This window comes from Hyperoodon ampullatus, assembly GCF_949752795.1.
Source record: "Hyperoodon ampullatus genome assembly, chromosome: 15".
Classification (NCBI taxonomy): domain Eukaryota; kingdom Metazoa; phylum Chordata; class Mammalia; order Artiodactyla; family Ziphiidae; genus Hyperoodon; species Hyperoodon ampullatus.
The window spans coordinates 2,159,035-2,180,496 of record NC_136928.1 but is presented as its reverse complement, the minus strand read 5'-3'; the positions used below and the strand labels follow the sequence as shown (position 1 = coordinate 2,180,496).

Here is a 21,462-nt window from a genome sequence, read left to right as displayed (position 1 = left end):
AAAGATAAAGGAAAGGATAAATAAATTGCTTTACATTAACATTAAAAATTTAAGAATTTCTCTTCACACACAAAAAAAACCAAAAACCATTAAGAGAGTGAAAAAGCCAACCACAAGGTGGTAGAACATATTTGCAATATGTATAACAGTCAAAGGGCTCATATACATAATACATAACAAATAGCTATGTGCCATTAAGAAAAAAACAAGTAATAGAAAATGGATAAGAGACTTGGATAAGAAAGTCACAAAAGAGGAACTTTAGGTAGGACGTATGGGTGTGTGTCTGTGTGTGTGTGTGTGTGCGTGTAATACATACATATATATTATATATATTATTTATATGTATATATGAATAAGGGCTCTTATTCATTAGTAATCAAGGAAATTCTAATTAAAGCCATCAGGACCCAGAAGGCTAAAAGTAAGACAATTGACAATACCAAGTGTTAGCAAGGACAAAGAATCATGAAAACTTTTATACATGTAAATTTATGGAAGTATAAATTTAGGTGGCTACTACCTTGGAAAGCTGGCATTTTCCACTGAAATTAAAGATATGCATAATCCATGTCCCAATATTTCACTCATAGGACAATACCCAACAGAACTGTGTGAACATTACTCCGAGCAGGTATAAGTTTTAATAACTATATTATTTGCAATATGGCTGTGAGATAATATATATATATTTCTATTATAGGTCCCTATGGAGCATTCCCAGGAACAGATCCCCATGTCCCCTGCCTCTTGTTTTTAGAAGAGCTTTAGCCTCCTAAAACCTTCCCTGAATGACAATGAGCAAATTTAATCAGAGAAATGCAGACACTAAGGAAAAGAGTCAAGCAAGAAACAATAATAGTAGTTTAGCTATAAGACAAAGTCAAGCACTTCTAGTTCCTCCTTAAAGGTTATAGATAATATCCTGAGCCATATCCTCGAGTTGTTTTGCAGATACTAAAACCCCCAACAGGTGAAAGAAGTTAACTCCTGACCACCAGCATGTAGACCCCAGACCAGCTGGAAATAGAAGGTTGATGATGTTGACTCTGAAACACCACTGTTACCTCACCACCAACAAATCAGAATATCCATGAGCTGATCAAGCACCCTGCAACCCTCTTCCTCACATTGCACTTTAACCTTTCCCTGAAAGCCAACAGGGATTTTGGGTCTTCTGTGCATGAGCCTCCCATTCTCCTTTCTTGGCCCTGCAGTAAATGTTGTACTTTCCTTCACTACAACCCAGTGTTGGTAAATAGGCTTTGCTGTGTGTTGGGCGAGTGGACTCAAGCTTGGTTCAGTAACAGTCTCTGCTTCTGGTTCCTGGCACAGAGCTCCTGAAATCCTTGTACTTTGATTTGAATAGGATTTGAATAGACTTTCTCCAAAGAAGCCAACAGGTATATGAAAGATGCTGAACATCACTAATCAGGGAAATGCCAATCAAAACCACAATGAAATATCACTTCACATCTGTTAGGATGGCTGGTGTCAATCAGTCAATCAATCAATAGTCAACAAGTGTTGGCAAGGTTGTGGAGAAAGTGGAATGTTTGCACACAGTTGGTGGGAATGTGAAATGTGCAGTTGTTATGGAAAACAGTATGGAAGTTCCTCAAAAAATTAAAAATAAAACTACCATATGATCCAGCCGTCCCACTTCTGGGTATTTATCCAAAAGAATTGAAATCAGGATCTTGAAGACATATTTGCACTCCCACATTTATTGCAACACTCTTCACAATAGCCAAGGTATGGAAACCACCTAAATGTCTATTGTCCAATGAATGGATAAAGAAAATGTGGTATATAGAGACAATGGAATATCATTCAGCATTAAAAAGGAAGGAAATCCCACTATATGTGACAAAATGGATGAGCTTTGAGGACATTATGCTAAGTCACAGAAAGGTAAATACTTCATGATTCCACTTACATGAGGTACCTAAAATAGCCAAACTCATAGAAGCAAAAAGGAGAATGGTGATTGCCAGGGCAGGGAGGAGGAGGAATGGGGAGTTAAAGTACAACAGGTAAAAAGTTTTGGTTAAAAGGAAAAAGTTCTAGAGATCTGCTGTACAACATTGTGCTTATAATTAACAATACTGTACAGTACACTTAAAAATTTGTTAAGAGTGTAGATCTTACATTAAGTATTTTGAGCATCATTTTTTTTAAAGTAATTTCCAACAAGCCAAACTGTAGGGATAATTTGGCTAATAGCACCTGACCACCGGGAGCATGACCCCCATGTATATCATGACCCTTTGGGCCCAGGACAAGAGACCTTCATAGTAAGTGCTCAAAAATAGATACTGAAAAAATGAAAACAAAATTAGGTCTATACTTTTGTGGATGTATTTCCACAATAAGTGTTTTTAATTCCTAAAGGAGAGAGTGATAACTTATTAATACGACTTCTCTAAATTTGTTCTCTGAGAAAATCTGATGTAGGTTTGGCTTAAAAATGAAAATATATCCATTACTTATAACAAGAGAGAATGAAAAGTAGCTCTATTATGAGAAAGGAGGCAATTTCCAAAAGATTGACACAATCCTTCTGTAAGTAGCACATTTCTCACTAGAGGGAGCTCAGAACCCACTGATCAATGGCTAGAGGAGCAGAATAAAATGTCACCACTAGGGGATAAAGGATTTCCAAAAGCTGGGAATATTTCATATGCCAATTTTCTTTCAATTATTAACCTCTTCAATTTTAAATTATATAAAAGATGAATAATGTAAAGTTTCCTAATAACCAGCTGATTAATTTAATAAGCTAGTATTGTAAATAAGTATAGTGGGGGCAAATAAGATATATGGCATTATTCATGCCCTCTTGGGGGAAGAAATTCCTCGTATTCATGAGAAAGGGCAAATAATATAAAGTAGTGATGATTATGGGTACCTAAAAAGGCTTCTTGCTCTCTTGTTGCTCTTCACCCGTTTCTAAAGGTAACTCTGTGGGGCCGTCCTTCTTATCTCTGTGCTTCTTTTTAAATTACATCCCCATTTTTCAAATACATTTTTTTTCTTATGGACCAACGTATTTAACCAGGTTCGATTGAAGCCTTGATGCTTGGAAGCAATCATTTGATGTTTGCTTATTTGTGCACCTATCATTTATGTGCAGATTTTACTGTGTAGATTTTACTGTTTAGCTTTCAGAGACAATCTCAAACACACACACACCTGCGGTTTTTTGCTTGTGTTTTGTCTTTTTTAATTCTTGGTTGGAGAGAGAACTTCACTCTCTCCAGAAAGTAGAAGAGCAGATCCGGTCCCAGTCCAGGATGTGGGCATAACGCCTGATTCCCAGATAGGGTTTGCACAAGGAGAGCCTGTGAGTGCAGCTTTCCGTGGAACTCACCTCCGGAAGTCAGCGAGATTCTCTGCAACGATCTGCGCAAGCTGGCCTTGCAAAGTAAAGACAGCGCTCTACCTACCTCAGCCGGGGAACCGAACTCTGTCGAACAGATCGAAGGAAGCAAAGCACGCATGCGCATGGAGAAGCTGGAGTTGAAGACGCGCAGGTCGGGCGCACGCATGCGGCGGAAAAGCGGGAGGCGGAAGCGCGCGCCTGGGTGGTTGCTGTAGCCCTGGGTTAGCCAGAGCCGGAAGTGAGCCTGCTATGGCTCACAGGCCGAAAAGGACTTTCCGGCAGCGCCGAGCGGACTCTAGTGACAGCGACAGCACCCAGGAACCATTTGCTGAACCCGGGGCGTCGGGGGAGCAGGCAGACCTGGGCCCTGCGGAGGAAGGGCTGCCGTCTGGAGGAGGCCGCGCGGAAGCGGCGGAACTACCCCGCCGGGCCCGGGGTCGGGGCCGCGGCCGGGTCTGGGCCAGTTCCCGGCACGCCGCGAGAGCGGCTGCGCGTTTGGACGGAGGCTCGGACGTCCCAGGTGACGCGGGGCAGCAGGGTGGGTGCCCGGGGCAGCAGGGTGGGTGCGCGGGGCGGGGTGTGGGGAGGATGGGGAAAGAGCCCGCGGGGTTCTCTAAAGGTTTCTGCAACCTTTTGCCAGCCACGAACAACGATGAATCGCGGAGATAACCTGCCTGCGAACACTGGCCTGCTGCCTGCATCTCCGTATTGGGCCCCTTGGGGGAGTAGAAAGAATACTGCATGGTTTGGGCTTGTCCGTGTTTGCACTGTCAGATAAACCCTCACCAATTATATATAGCTTTAGTGCTGCACTTTATGCTTAGAAGAACCTAAATCGTCACAGAAGAGTTTAAAAATTCCTAATACTCCTATGTAGGTGAAGGTACTTTCTGTCCCCAATTCTTTTCCTCGAAAACAAGCAAAACGATACACTAGAAAAATTTAGGTGACAGGCTTTGGGACATTTTCTTTTGCGTTTTGTTTTTTAATCGGTTATTTAAAGAAAAGATAAAAATAGCAATATATGCCACTAACAGATTGGTGACCCTGTAGAGTACCAATAATGGTGTTAAATACAATGTAGTAATTTTGAAGTACCTTTGCGTTCTTAAAAATAGAATTCAAGCAGCATAACCTTGTTTACGTAAGATGTGTTCTAGTTTGAATTGGAGTTTAATAATAATATGGTTAAAAATAAAACTGTATAGTTAGGAAAAGTTAGAAATAAAAACACAGGAACAAGGACTTGGAAGGAACTTGTATAAGTAGGGTCTTGAAGTTTAAATACATTAACTTCTGACTCAGACACACATAAAAATATTTGAGATTATGTTTCATTCTAAAAGGAACTTCTAAAAAAATTCAATAGTGAAGCTCGTAGTAAAGGCCCTAAAAGCAACCAGCTTCTCCAAATAAATGGCACTTTTTACCTACTCTTGTCTGCAAACCATGTTTCTCCAGGATACCTAACACTCAGGTTTAATGAACTGAGGTAATCCCTGGCCTGTTGACATGAGTAGAATCTCCAGTTTGTCACCTGTGGATGATGCCACCAATAGAATGATGATTCAGCATTTCTGGCTTGTCACAGGATGAAATAACCATGTAGAAAACAAACCTATGTTGCTAATGATATGTTACATAATTTATTGTTATTTTCAAGACAGTATACATGGTATAATTTCAATAAATAAAAAAGTATCTGTAAAAATAACTATAGTTTTTGGTTAGTCTTGAGGTAAAAAAGTTTTCTCCCCACTATTTTTAGTCCAAGTAATTTTGGTGATTTCTTAGTCAGTGTTATAATCACCTGTTTATCTGAAGTTCTGATGACTTTTAAAATATTTTTTTCTTTATGTAAGAGTCATCTGGTTAAACTTTAATGGGGGGGTGGGGCCCAGGAGTTGCCTCTTCTCTTGCCTTCCAAAACAGTGAAACAGTGAAACAGTGGTTCTCAAACATTTTGGTCTTAAGAGTACCCTTTTGGTCTTAAAGGTATACCCTTTATACTCTTAAGAATAATTAAGGATCCCAAAGAGCTTTTGTTTCTGTGGATTATATCTATAATATTTACCATCTTAGGAATTAAGATAAATTTTTATTAATTCTTTTTAAAAATTAACTCATTATATGTAGGGATAAGAAACATTTTTATGAAAAATAACTTTTCTGATAAATAGTAAGAGTAACGTTTTCAATTTGCAAATCTCTTTAATGTCTGGCTTAATGGAAGACAGCTGAATTCTCACAGATATTTCTGCATTCAGTCTATTGAAATGTGTTGTTTTGTTTGTATGAAGAAAACCACAGATAGATGACTAGGAGTACTTAAGAGCCTTTTTAGTTCATTAAACGTGTTCTGCTTTAATATTACAATGAAGCTCAAAAAGTAATGGGTTCTTGGGGCTTCCCTGGTGGCGCAGTGGTTGAGAGTCCGCCTGCCGATGCAGGGGACACGGGTTTGTGCTCCGGTCCGGGAAGATCCCACATGCCGCAGAGCAGCTGGGCCCGTGAGCCATGGCCGCTGAGCCTGCGTATCCGGAGCCTGTGCTCCGCAACGGGAGAAGCCACAACAGTGAGAGGCCCTCATACCGCAAAAAGAAAAAAAAAAAAAGTAATAGGTTCTTAAAGGTTAGTTTGCAGTGTGTGTCGACTGAAGAAAATGCACAACGTGAAAGTTTGTGAGTTGTTTTATTTGGAGCAAAATGAGAACTATAGCCCAGGAGACAGCGTTTCAGGTAGCTTTGAGAAACTGCTCCACAGAGGTAGGGGAGAGGTCAGTGTTACATATGATATTAATGAAGAGGGGTTTGTGCGGTCAGACACACATTTTGGCAGAACCTTGCTGCTAGTCATGAGGAACAGACGTCACCATTAATGATTTTAGTGCTTTTCCAGATATGAGGAGTTGTAAGGATCGGGCTTATAAAATCTTCTGAAAATATCTGTCTGAAGGCCTGTTCTGCCAGTTTTTCCCAAAGCACAGAGTACCTCATTCCTCTGCCCTGAACTCCTTTCAGGGTGTGTTGAAAATCAGCAGCTACAGCAGTTTGTGACTTAATCCTTGTAGATGCAGAAGGCAAGTACTAAGTTTTAGTTGGCATGAGGAAGCTGAAACCATATCAGTCAATTCTTTGTACTCCACTGTAGTAAAATCTGTTGGTGTGTTTTGCACTTTGAATGGCTTTTACCCATGCATGATTGGTAACATCATGCATTGACTCTTTGGAAAGTAGTGGTTCACCCAGTTGCAGTTCTTGCAAGTGTTGGTACAATTTATTACAATGTCAAAAAAAATCTCTTAATGCTACTACTGACATCATCAGTCTTTAAGTATTGGAAAGCTATCAAGTTCACAGTAGAGGGTGTGCTTTCCCAAAATTATAGACTTCACTTGCAACCTCTAATCTTGAAGTGGTAGGCACAACTTTGCTCGTTTTTAAGAAAATGTTTGTCAGATACCCGTGTCTGAATAACTAGAGTTTGTCTGTCATTCTTTCAAGTAGAAAGGTTTTCCTCCTCGAAGACAGTGGTTAAGTTCAACTTGCAGCTCATCACACAAGTGCTTTACCTTGAGGCAACCATTGCATTTCAGTATGCGCCAGAAGTGCTTTATGCATGCTTCCATTTTGATCCACAGAATATTAAAAAGATATGTACTCAGGGCCAAAATTTAATAAAATTAATTTTTTATTGCTTCATTAAGGACAATAAGTGAAACTGACTATTTTTCTTGCTAGTACAAGGTGGAAAAGAATACAGTGGATGCTTCTGCAGATTGGTATCACTGTTACGATTCATACTAAAAAATTAGCAGTTTTACCCACCAATGGAGTAAAAAGGGCAAGTAACATGTTAATGTTGTGATGAAAGTAGTTTGGGTTTTCCCTCAGACCCGCTGAAAGGGTCTGAGGGACCTCCAAGGGTAGATGAATCATACTCTAAGAACCACTGCTCTGGTGTAACTTTACTTCACTTTAAGAAGATGTAGGAGTTGTCATAAATAGCAGTAGCTAAGAAAGATATAAGCTACAGCTATATCCCTTGTCTTTTACACTTGATCTTAGCCAAATGGCCAAGAAGTGATATATTACTTTGTCTTTTAATTCTTGATTTTTACTCCAGCTTTTTTGAAATTTATATAGGTTTTCTAATTAAGGAACATTCTTAATATAAGAGTACTCATTTATGTAATCTTAAATCTTAAGATTATTCACAACTATTACAAAATATTTGTGAACTAACAAGTCCTATTTTGTCAATAATACCATAAATTCCTTTACACTTTGCTCATTCAATTCTCACAATACCTCTGTGGGTGTTCTCTCTTAATGCTGTCTTTGTTTAATAGGTTAATTGACTGTGTCCTTTCCAGAATCACACAGTGGAAATAGATCCATGATTTGGTTTGAGGCTACAGTACTCATTATAGTACTTCTTACCACCAGCCATTGAAATGTAACTTAGTATTTATATTACAAGAGCCTAAATTCCAGAGTTGGATGAAATTAGATTGAAAGCCCAGCTTCTCCATTTAGTAACTTTGTGACATTGGACATGTTATTTAGCCTTTCCAATCCTTAGTTTTCTCATCAGTAATAACATTTACTTTATAGAGTTGTGAATGTTAAATGAAATAAATCTTGTAAAACAGACTTCAGTGTGCCTAGCACATAGGGAATGTACGTTAAGTATTCTTTTCTTTTTCTATTTATTCACTATCACTATTTTTCTTTTTTCATTTAAATATTCTTTCACTTTTTGTCATTTTCTTTTTTCTCTTATGTTCCCTTTCCTCTTTTCATTTCATTCTTTAATGAAGGGAGTATTTTACTAGTTAAATAGATAACACAAATAGGATACATCCTTGTACATTTATTAGACCATCCATTGATTTCAGAAAGAATGGAAATTAGAGAAAGATCTGCATATCTACTTTAAATATGTAGAGTAAAATTAAAACACCATATTTTACATATGCCATGTGTTGTTCACAATTTCAATTATTGATTCCAACATCTTGACTCTTTCTTGTTATATTCAAGAAAACATCCTGTTAGAATCCAGAGCAGTTGATCTTTCAACAGACAAAGAGGATGGAACACATCATTCTTCAGAAAGTAAAGATGATCAGAGTTCATCTTCCAATACCTCTAGCTCTCTGGAAGAAGAGTTTACATCACTAGGTTGGTAACTTTTGAATTTTGTTTAAGAACTTTATTTCTAGGCAGCTGAAAGCGCGGACCCCAGAGACGGGGGTGGGATGATGGGGCTGCTGTTGCCGCCACCAAGAGGCCTGTGTGTGAGCGCAGGTCACTGTCCATGCCCCCTTTCCGGGGAGCCTGTGCAGCCCGTCACTGCCGGGATCCTGGGATCCAGGGACGGTTTCCCCGGGAGAGCGCATGGCGCGCCTTGGGCTGGTGCTACGTCACGCTGGCCTCTGCCGCCGCAAGCTTGCCCCGCACACTGTGCCCCTCCTTCCCCCCCAGCCTCAGTGAGCCAGAGTCCCTGAAGCGGCTGCTCCTTTAACCCTGTCCTGTCTGAGGGAGGAACAGATGCCCTCTGGCGACCTACAGGCAGAGGCGGGGCCAAATCCAAAGCTGAGACCCAGGAGCTGTGAGAACAAAGAAGAGGAAGGGAAATCTCTCCCAGCAGCCTCAGAAGCAGCGGACTAAAACTCCACAATCAACTTGATGTACCCTGCATCTGTGGAATACATGAATAGACAACGAATCATCACAAATTGAGGAGTCTGAGCCGTGTGGATGAAAGGTTCTTGGTGCTTCAGCCAGGAGTCAGTGTTGTGCCTCTGAGGTGGGAGAGCCAACGTCAGGACACTGGTCCACAAGAGACCTCACAGCTCCACATAATATCAAATGGCGAAAATCTTCCAGAGATCTCCATCTCAACACCAGCACCAGCTTCACTCAATGACCAGCAAGCTACAGTGCTGGACACCCTATGCCAAACAACTAGCAAGACAGGAACACAATGCCACCCATTAGCAGAGAGGCTGCCTAAAATCATAAAAAGTCCACAGACACCCCAAAACACACCACCAGACGTGGACCTGCCCACCAGAAAGACAAGATACAGCCTCATCCACCAGAACATAGGCACTAGTCCCCTCCACCAGGAAGCCTACACAACCCACTGAACCAACCTTAGCCACTGGGGACAGACACCAAAAACTACGGGAACTACAAGCATGCAGCCTGCAAAAACAAGACCCCAAACGCAGTAAGATAAGCAAAATGAGAAGACAGAAAACCACACAGCAGAAGAAGGAGCAAGATAAAAACCCACCAGACCTAACAAATGAAGAGGAAATAGGCAGTCTACCTGAAAATGAATTCAGAATAATGATAGTAAAGATGATGCAAAATCTTGGAAATAGAATAGACAAAATGCAAGAAACAGTTAACAAGGACCTAGAAGAACTAAAGATGAATCAAGCAATGATTAGAAACACAATAAGTGAAATTAAAAATACTCTAGATGGGAACAATAGCAGAATAACTGAGGCAGAAGAACGGATAAGTGATGTGGAAGATAAAATACTGGAAATAACTACTGCAGAGCAAAAGAAAGAATAAGGAATGAAAAGTACTGAGGACAGTCTCAGACCTCTGGGACAACATTAAACGCACCAACATTCGAATTATAGGGCTTCCAGAAGAAGAAGAGAAAAAGAAAGGGACTGAGAAAATATTTGAAGAGATTATAGTTGAAAACTTCCCTAATATGGGAAAGGAAATAGTTAATCAAGTCCTGGAGGCACAGAGAGTCCCATACAGGATAAACCCAAGGAGAAATACGCCAAGCCACATATTAATCAAACTGTCAAAAATTAAATACAAAGAAAACATAATAAAAGTAGCAAGGGAAAAACAACAAATAACACACAAGGGAATCCCCATAAGGATAACAGCTGATCTTTCAGCAGAAACTCTGCAAGCCAGAAGGGAGTGGCAGGACGTATTTACAGTGATGAAGGAGAAAAAAACTGCAACCAAGATTACTCAGCAAGGATCTCATTCAGATTTGATGGAGAAATTAAAACGTTTACAGACAAGCAAAAGCTGAGAGAGTTCAGCACCACCAAACCAGCTTTACAACAAATGCTAAAGGAACTTCTCTAGGCAAGAAACACAACAGAAGGAAAAGACCTACAATAACGAACCCAAAACAATTAAGAAAATGGGAATAGGAACATACATATCGATAATTACCTTAAATGTAAATGGACTAAATGCTCCCACCAAAAGACACAGATTGGCTAAATGGATACAAAAACAAGACCCATATATATGCTGTCTACAAGAGACCCACTTCAGACCTAGAGACACATTCAGACTGAAAGTAAGGGGATGGAAAAAGATATTCCATGCAAATGGAAACCAAAAGAAAGCTGGAGTAGCAATTCTCATATAAGACAAAATAGACTTTAAAATAAAGACTACTAGAAGAGACAAAGAAGGACACTACATAATGATCAAGGGATCGATCCAAGAAGAAGATATAACAATTGTAAATATTTATACACCCAACATAGGAGCACCTCAATACATAAGGCAAATACTAACAGCCATAAAAGGGGAAATCGACAGTAACACATTCATAGTAAGGGACTTTAACAACCCACTTTCACCAATGGACAGATCATCCAAAATGAAAATAAATAAGGAAACACAAGCTTTAAATGATAACATTAAACAAGACGAACTTAATATTTATAGGACATTCCATCGAAAAACAACAATACACATTTTTCTCAAGTGCTCATGGAACATTCTCCAGGATAGATCATATCTCGGGGCACAAATCAAGCCTTGGTAAATTTAAGAAAATTGAAATTGTATCAAGTATCTTTTCTGACCACAATGCTATGAGACTAGACATCAATTACAGGAAAAGATCTGTAAAAAATACAAACACATGGAGGCTAAACAATACACTACTTAATAACGAAGTGATCACTGAAGAAATCTAGGAGAAAATAAAAACATACCTAGAAACAAATGACAATGGAGACACAATGACCCAAAACCTATGGAATGCAGCAAAAGCAGTTCTAAGAGGGAAGTTTATGGCAATACAATCCCACCTTAAGAAACAGGAAACATCTCAAATAAACAACCTAACCTTGCACCTAAAGCAATTAGAGACAGAAGAACAAAAACACCCGAAGGTTAGCAGAAGGAAAGAAATCATAAAAATCAGGTCAGAAATAAATGAAAAAGAAATGAAGAAAATGATAGCAAAGATCAAAACTAAAAGCTGGTTCTTTCAGAAGATAAACAAAATTGATCAACCATTAGCCAGACTCATCAAGAAAAAAAGGGAGAAGACTCAATAGAATTAGAAATGAAAAAGGAGAAGTAACAACTGACACTATAGAAATACAAAAGATCATGAGAGATTACTACAAGCAACTCTATGCCAGTAAAATGGACAACCTGGAAGAAATGGACAAATTCTTAGAAATGCACAGCCTGCCAAGACTGAATTAGGAAGAAATAGAAAATATAAAAAGACCAATCACAAGCACTGAAATTGAAACTGTGATAAAAAATCTTCCAACAAACAAAAGCCCAGGACCAGATGGCTTCACAGGCAAATTCTATCAAACATTTAGAGAAGAGCTAACACCCATCCTTCTCAAACTCTTCCAAAATATAGCAGAGGGAGGAACACTCCCAAACTCATTCTATGAGGCCACCATCACCTTGATACCAAAACCAGACAAGGATGTCACAAAGAAAGAAAACTAGAGGCCAATATCACTGATGAACATAGATGCAAAAATCCTCAGCAAAATACTAGCAAACAGAATCCAACAGCACATTAAAAGGATCGTAAACCATGATCAAGTGGGGTTTATTCCAGGAATGCAAGGATTCTTCAGTATACGCAAATCAATCAGCATGATACAGCATATTAACAAATTGAAGGAGAAAAACAGTATGATCATCTCAATAGATGTAGAGAAAGCTTTCAACAAAATTCACCCATTTATGATAAAAACCCTGCAGAAAGTAGGCATAGAGGGAACTTTCCTCAACATAATAAAAGCTATATATGACAAACCCACAGCCAACATCATCCTTAATGGTGAAAAACTGAAACCATTTCCACTAAGATCAGGAACAAGACAAGGTTGCCCACTCTCACCATTCTTATTCAACATAGTTTTGGAAGTTTTAGCCACAGCAATCAGAAAAGGAAATAAAAGGAATCCAAATAGGAGAAGAAGAAGTAAAGCTGTCACTGTTTTCATAGGACATGATACTATACATAGAGAATCCTAAAGATGCTACCAGAGAACTACTAGAGCTAATCAATGAATTTGGTAAAGTAGCAGGATTCAAAATTAATGCACAGAAATCTCTGGCATTCCTATATACTAATGATGAAAAATCTGAAAGTGAAATCAAGAAAACACTCCCATTTACCATTGCAACAAAAAGAATAAAATATCTAGGAATAAGCCTACCTAAGCAGACAAAAGACCTGTATGCAGAAAATTATAAGACACTGATGAAAGAAATTAAAGATGATACAAATTGATGGAGAGATATACCATGTTTTTGGATTGGAAGAATCAACATTGTGAAAATGACTCTACTACCCAAAGCAATCTACAGATTCAATGCAAATCCTATCAAACTACCACTGGCATTTTTCACTGAACTAGAACAAAAAATTTCACAATTTGTATCGAAACACAAAAGACCCCTAATAGCCAAAGCAATCTTGAGAACGAAAAATGGAGCTGGAGGAATCAGGCTCCCTGACTTCAGACTATACTACAAAGCTACAGTAATCAAGACAGTATGGTACTGGCACAAAAACAGAAACATAGATCAATGGAACAGAATAGAAAGCCCAGAGATAAACCCATGCACATATGGTCACCTTATCTTTGATAAAGGAGGCAGGAATGTAGAGTGGAGAAAGGACAGCCTCTTCAATAGGTGGTGCTGGGAAGACTGGACAGGGACATGTAAAAGTATGAGATTAGATCACTCCCTAACACCATATACAAAAATAAGCTCAAAATGGATTAAAGACCTAAATGTAAGGCCAGAAACTTTCAAACACTTAGAGGGAAACATAGGCAGAACACTCTATGACATAAATCACAGCAAGATCCTTTTTGACCCACCTCCTAGAGGAATGGAAATAAAGACAAAAATGAACACACGGGACCAAATGAAACTTAAAAGCTTTTGCACAGCAAAGGAAACCATAAACAAGACCAAAAGACAACCCTCAGAATGGGAGAAAATATTTGCCAATGAAGCAACTGACAAAGGATTCATCTCCAAAATTTATAAGCAGCTCATGCAGCTCAATAACAAAAAAGCAACCCAATCCAAAAATGGGCAGAAGACCTAAATAGACATTTCTCCAAAGAAGATATACAGACTGCCAACAAACACCTGAAAGGATGCTCAACATCACTAATCATTAGATAAATGCAAATCAAAACTACAATGAGGTATCACCTCACACCAGTCAGAATGGCCATCATCAAAAAATCTAGAAACAATAAATGCTGGAGAGGGTGTGGAAAAAAGGGAACACTCTTGCACTGCTCGTGGGAATGTGAATTGGTACAGCCACTGTGGAGAGCAGTATGGAGGTTCCTTAAAAAACTACAAATAGAACTACCGTATCACCCAGCAATCCCACTACTGGGCATATACCCTGAGAAAACCATAATTCAAAAAGAGTCATGTACCAAAATGTTCATAGCAGCCCTATTTACAATAGCCCAGAGATGGAAACAACCTAAGTGTCCATCATCAGATGAATGGATAAAGAAGATGTGGCACATATATACAATGGAATATTACTCATCCATAAAAAGAAATGAAATTGAGCTATTTGTAACGAGGTGGATAGACCTAGAGTCTGTCATACAGAGTGAAGTAAGTCGGAAAGAGAAAGACAAATACCGTATGCCAACACATATATATGGAATTTAAGAAGAAAAAAATGTCATGAAGAACCTAGGGGTAAGACAGGAATAAAGATACAGACGTACTAGAGAATGGACTTGAGGATATGGGGAGGGGGAAGGGTAAGCTGTGACAAAGCGGAAGAGAGGCATGGACACATATACTACCGAACGTAAGGTAGATAGCTAGTGAGAAGCAGCCGCATAGCACAGGGAGATCAGCTCGGTGCTTTGTGACTGCCTCAAGGGGTGGGATAGGGAGGGTGGGAGGGAGACGCAAGAGGGAGGGGATATAGGAACATATGTATATGTATAACTGATTCATTTTGTTATAAAGCAGAAGTTAGCACACCTTTGTTAAGCAATTATACTCCAATAAAGATGTAAAAAAAAACTTTATTTCTAATATTAGTATTTTTCTATAGCAGTGATTTTTTTAATTTAATTTTACTTTTTTATACTGCAGGTTCTTATTAGTTATCTGTTTTATACATATTAGCTTATATATGTCAATCCCAATCTCCCAATTCATCCCACCCCCTACCACCCCACTTTTCCCCCTTGGTGTCCTTGCGTTTGTTCTCTACATCTGTGTCACTGTTTTCCTTGCAAACCGGTTCATCTGTACCATTTTTCTAGATTCCACATATATGCATTAATATACGATATTTGTTTTTCTCTTACTGACTTACGTCGCTTTGTATGACAGTCTGTAGGTCCATCCACGTCTCTACAAATGACCCAGTTTCGTTCCTTTTTATGGCTAATATTCCATTGTATATATGTACCACATCTTCTTTATCCATTTGTCTGTTGATGGGCATTTAGGTTGCTTCCATGACCTGGCTATTGTAAATAGTGCTGCAGTGAACACTGGGGTGCATGTGTCTTTTTGAATTATGGTTTTCTCTGGGTATATGCTCAGTAGTGGGATTGCTGGGTCATATGGTAATTCTATATTTAGTTTTTGAAGGAACCTCCATATTGTTCTCCATAGTGGCTGTATCAATTTACATTCCCACCAACAGTACAAGAGCGTTCCCTTTTCTCCACACCCTCTGCAGGATGTGTTGTTTGTAGATTTTCTAATGGTGCCCATTGTAACTGGCGTCAGGTGATACCTCATTGTAGCTTTGATTTGCATTTCTCTAATAATTAGTGATGTTGAGCAGCTTTTCATGTGCCTCTTCGCCATCTGTATGTCTTCTTTGGAGAAATGTCTATTTACGTCTTCTACCATTTTTTGATTGGGTTCTTTGTTTTTTTTTAAATATTGAGCTGCATGAGGTGTTTATATATTTTGGAGATTACTCCTTTGTCCATTGATTCGTCTGCAAATATTTTCTCCCCTTCTGAGGGCTGTCTTTTCATCTTGTTTACAGTTTCCTTTACTATGCAAAAGCTTTTAAGTTTTGTTAGGTCCCATTTGTTTATTTTTGTTTTTATTTCCATTACTCTAGGAGGTGGATCAAAAAAGATCTTGCCATGATTTATGTCAAAGAGTGTTCTTCCTACGTTTTCCTCTAAGAGTTTCCCATCTTACATTAGGTCTTTAATCCATTTTGAATTTATTTTTGTGTGTGATGTCAGGGAGTGTTCTAATTTCATTCTTCTACATGTAGCTGTCCAGTTTTCCCAGCACCACTCATTAAAGAGACTGTCTTTTCTCCATTGCATATCCTTGCCTCCTTTGTCATAGATTAGTTGACCACAGGTGTGTGGGTTTATGTCTGGGCTTTCTGTCCTGTTCCATTAGTCTGTATTTCTGTTTTTGTGCCAGAACCATATTGTCTTCATTACTGTAGCTTTGTAGTATAATCTGAAGTCAGGGAGTCTGATTCCTCCAGCTCCGTTTTTTTCCCTCAAGATTGCTTTGGCTGGGCTTCCCTGGAGGCGCAGTGGTTGAGAGTCCACCTGCCGATGCAGGGGACACGGGTTCATGCCCCGGTCCGGGAGGATCCCACATGCCGTGGAGTGCCTGGGCCCGTGAGCCATGGCCGCTGAGCCTGCATGTCCAGAGGCTGTGCTCCGCAATGGGAGAGGCCACAGCAGTGAGAGGCTCGCATACCACAAAAAAATAATAATAATAATAGTTCTATTGAAACAGATTTTGAGTCATTATTCATATCAAAATAGTGAAAAAATTGGAAAAATGGTGCTCTTTTCCTTTAAATATGAGGACTATTTCTCTCTGTTACTATTTTGTTTTCAATGTCCTCCTCTTTGTTTCTTTCAGTAAATATCCCTGATGCAGCTTTTATTCAGGCAGCCTACCGAAAACGTGAATTGGCCAGGGCCCAAGAGGACTATATTTCTTTGGATGTAAAACATGCCTTCACCATCTCTGGTATGAAGAAAAACACTGAATATCCTGAGAGTGAGACTGATGATCATGAAAATATAATACCATTTACCCCGAAACCTCAAACACTTAGACAAAAGATGGCTGAAAAAACAGGTACATTTTTAATTTATTTATAATAAATGAACATTAAGGCATTTTTCATTAGAATATAATATTATGATAAAAATATCCATAAAAACATAATATAGTATCTCCTATTCTAAAGGTTGTTTAAGTTATTTTTTTAATATCAATGTATTTACTGACATCATGGCTTCTAAAATACATGTCTGTATCAAAATGTTATCAAAGGGTACATGCAATAATAATGTTTACTGTTATCTGATCTCCACTTGATCTTTCTTGACAAGTTAAAAAATTTGTAGAGTTTCCTATTTTTGATATTGAAAACTTTCATTGTCACCTTTATAAGATTTTTTTTAACATAGAAACATTGGTAGGATTTTGGTGTCATGTGTTAAAATCTTCCCTGCTCTAGTAAAAAGTTTTCCTCAACCAATAATCCTTAGGTATCAAAGAACTATTTTCACATTTCTCATTTGTAAACAATAATGTTTTACCAAGTTTTTGTCATTTCAAATAATACTATTTCAGAATGAGACTTTTGGTTCCTATTAACCCAGAAATTATTTTTGCGTGTTTAGATTCTAAGGTAGAATTGAGAATCTCTGATAAAACCAAATGTTGCATTTTTTCCAAGCTTTTTCATATGTGAGACCATCATGTTTTGAGTGAGACAGTTTGGTGATAAATGCAGATTCTGAAGTCAGATTGCTAGATTCAGGTCCTAGGTTCAACACAGTCCTTAGATAGAGAACTGTGTTATGTAACATCGTGATATCTTAGTTTCTTTATTTATAAAGAGAGAGTAAATTTTGAATTGTGAAGAAAAGGTTAACACATATAAAGAGCTGCTAAGCCATTTATAAGCTCCCCAATTGCTAATTTCTGCTGCTATTAGAATGGAAAAATATGGAATATTTATACATGAACCTTTTTTTTCAAGCAACCAGAAATGAAGAAACAAGTGAAGATAGTGAAGAAGATAAAAAATATCAAGATATTTGGGAAGAGCAGCAAATGAGAAAAGCAATTAAAATCACAAAGGTAATAATCTTTTATGCCATATGTATTAGTTTCCTGTGGCTACCGTAACAAATTACCACAAACTTGATGGCTAAAACAACAGACATTTATTCTCTCACAGTTGTTGAAGCTAGAAGTCTCAATTCATGGTGTTGGCAGGGCTGTGCTCCTTTTGAAGGCCCTAGGAAAGAATTCTTTTTTTTTTTCCTTTTTTCCCCCCTTTTTCTTTTTTTAATTGAAGTAGAGTTGACATAACAGTATTGTGTTAGTTTCAGGTGTACTAGATAGTGATTGACTTTTAAATACATTATGAAATAAATCACCATAAGTCTAGTAACAATCTTTCACCATACAAAATTATTACAGTGTAATTGACTATGTTCTTTATGCTGTATATCATATCCCTGTGACTTATTTATTTTATAACTGGAAGTTTGTACCTCTTAATCCCCTTCACTTATTTCACCCTACCCCCATCCGCCTCCCCTCAGGCAACGACCAGTTTACTCTTTGTGTCTATATTGTCTGTTTCTGTTTTGTTTGTTTCATTTTTTAGATTCCACACATAAGTGAGATCAAAGAGATTGTCCTTCTCTGTCTTGTTACACTTAGCATAATACTCTCTATGTCCATCCATGTTGTTGCAAATGGCATGATTTCATTCTTTTTTATGGCTGAATAATATTCAATTGTGTATATATTACCACATATTCTTTATCTATTTGTATATCAGTGGACACTTAAGTTGCTTCCATATCTTGGCAATTGTGAATAATGCTGCAATGAGCATAGGGTTGCATATAACTTTTCAAATTAACATTTTCGTTTTCTTCAGGTAATTACCCAGAGTGGAATTGCAGGATCATATGGTAGTTCTATTTTTAATATTTTGAGTAATCTCCATGCTGTTTTCCATGGTGGCTGCACCAATTTACGTTCTCACCAACAATGCACAAGGGTTCCCTTTTCTCCACATCCTTGCCAACCCTTCTTGTTTGTTGTCTTTTTGATAATAACCATTCTAATAGGTGTGAGGTATCTTATTTTGGTGTTGATTTGCATTTCCCTGATGATTAGTGATGTTGAGCATCTTTTCATGTTTCTGTTGGCCATTTGTAAATCTTCTTTGAAGAAATGTCTTTTCAGATCCTCTGTGTATTTTTTGATCAGATTTTTTTGATATTGATGTGTATGAGTTCTTTATATAATTTGAATATTAACAATTTATCACATATATCATTTGCAGATACCTCCTCCCATTCAGTAGAGTGCCTTTTTGTTTTATTGATGGTTTCCTTTGCTTGTGCAGAAGGTTTTCAATTTGTAGTCTGATTTGATTATCTTTGCTTTTATTGCCCTTGCCTGAGAAGACATATCCAAAAAATACTGCTGAGACTCATGTTAAAGAGCATACTACCTATGTTTTCTTCTAGTTTTATGGTTTCAAAAATGAGTTTTGTATATGGTATAAGAAAGTGGTCCAGTTTCATTCTTTTGCATGTAGCTGTCCAGTTTTCCCAGCACCATTTATTGAAGGGACTGCCTTTTCCCCCATTGTATATCCTTGTCGCCTTTGTTGTAGATTAGTTGACCATATAAGTATGGGTTTATATCTGGGCTCTCTATTCTGTTCCATTGATCTATGTGTCTGTTTTTGTGACAGTAACATACTGTTTTGATTACAATATAGTTTGAAATATGTAGTGTGAAACCAAGGAGCTTGATATCCCTAGCTTTGTTCTTTCTCAAGATTGCTTTGGCTGTTTCAGGGTCTTTTGTAGTTCCATATAAATGTCAAGATTATTTGTTCTAGTTCCATGAAATATTTCATTGGCATTTTGGTAGGGATTGAATTGAATCTCCCAGCAGAGAATTCTTTCTTGCTTTTTGTAAGTTCTGGTAGCTCCAGGTATTCCTTGCTTTGTGACTACATAACTTCTATCTCTACCTCCTTCTTCACATGCCCTTCTCTATGCTCTACTTTGTGTGTCTCTTATAAGGATACTTGTCATTGGATTTAGGGCCTACTTGGGTAATCCAGGATAATCTCATCTTGAGATTCTTCACTTAATTATAACCACAAAGACCCTTTTTCCAAATAAGGTCATATTCAGAGGTTCCAGGGGTTAGGATATAGACCTATCTTTGGGAGGCCATCATTCAACCCACTATACCATGTACATTATGTTCTTTTCCCACTAGATTATGAATACTTTCTACATATTGTAAGTCCCTTGAGGGAACCATCTTTTTTACTTTTAATTTTACAGTTATATGGTAGATGCCTAAATGTGAAGCTCAAACAAATAAATAGTGAGGGTTAAAACAAAACTAACAAACAAAAAAAGTATTATACTTGGGGTGGAAAGTCCTAGATTTGTGTTGTGGCTCTACCACTAAAATACACTCTCCCTGAAGTCAAGAATTATTAACTACTTTTTTCCGTTTTATATCCCATAGTGTCTAATATTGTGAGAGCTCAATAATTATTGGTATGACTTTGAGAAAATAATTTCATTTTTCTAAATCTCAGTTTTCTCATCAATAAAGTGGGAATAATAAAGTGGGAATGATAATGTTACCTACCTGAGTAGGTGGCTGTAAGGCTCAAAGTTATAATGGTCTAATCTAAGTCAAAGTGCTTATAAATTGTATAACAAACACAATTTTTATTTTTAATCTTTTTAACAGGAGTGCTTTGAAAGATTTTTTGCTCTTTTAAGCAAGAAAGTATTGTACGATCTTCATGTTATTAAAACTAAAAAGCTAAATAAAAGTAAGCCTTCAGTTACAACTTAGAAGTCTCTGAGCCTTTTTTTTTTTTTTTTAGTTATTTGCAGTCTGAATTTTTTTGCTATTAGTAAGAACTGGTAAATATTTGCTTGGTTTTTTTCCTTCCTTTTTTTTTTTTCTTTCTTTTGTTCAGATGTGTGTTTTTTGAACTTTTCTCTTAAGGTAATGACCAAGAATAGTATTACTAGTAGAGAAGATGAACATTTTTATGGCACTTATTACATTTTTCTCTGTTGTCTTCTAGAGAAAATTTAGATCACTCTGTAATGCCACTGTTATTATGGGAATGTTCTACCATAATCTTGCCAGCTTTAGGTATAAGTTCACTTGGTGAAAATGGAATCTCAAGTTTATTTGATTTGCATTTTTATTACTGATGTGGATGCATTTACTGATTTCTTTATTAAAGTTTTACTGCATGCCACTGTATTCGTTTCCTGTGACTGTTCTAACAAATGACTACAAACTGAATGACTTGAAACAACCAAATCCTATTTTCTCACACTTTTGGAGGCCAGAAGTCCAAAATCAAGGTGTTGATATGGCTACACTCCTTCCAAAAAGCTCTAGAGGATAATCTATCCCTTGACTGTTTTAGCTTCTGGTGGCTATTGGCATTCCTTGGCATATAGCTGTATCTCTCTACTCCATCTTCACATCACCTCCTCTTTTTGCATCCCAAACTCTCTCTCCTACTCTTCTATGAAGCTACATGTAATTACAGTTAGGACTCATTTAGATAATCCAGGATAAGCTCCTATTCCCCAGAACCTGAACTTAATCACATCTTTTGCCATATAAGGTAATATTCATTCACAGGTTTGGGATTTTAGAACCTGGGCATATCTCTTGGAGATCACTGTGTAG

General features: G+C 37.8%; 1 protein-coding gene across 5 annotated transcripts in view; it reads left to right on the top strand.

Moving 5' to 3' along the window:
- Positions 1-3,634: 3,634 nt before the first annotated feature.
- Positions 3,635-21,462, top strand: part of GCFC2 (GC-rich sequence DNA-binding factor 2) — a gene marked incomplete at its 5' end in the record, with an annotated part of 64,253 nt that continues 46,425 nt past the window's right edge. Inside the window, 4 exons of one of the 5 annotated variants that reach the window (XM_079720990.1) lie at positions 3,635-3,905; positions 8,473-8,571; positions 16,588-16,809; positions 17,723-17,823. In XM_079720990.1, the coding sequence (XP_079577116.1) occupies positions 3,635-3,905; positions 8,473-8,571; positions 16,588-16,809; positions 17,723-17,823 (693 nt within the window). Of the gene's footprint in view, positions 3,945-8,430; positions 8,572-16,587; positions 16,810-17,722; positions 17,824-21,462 lie in introns of all 5 variants that reach the window. The other 4 variants (XM_079720991.1, XM_079720989.1, XM_079720988.1 and 1 more) reach the window with 4 other exon arrangements.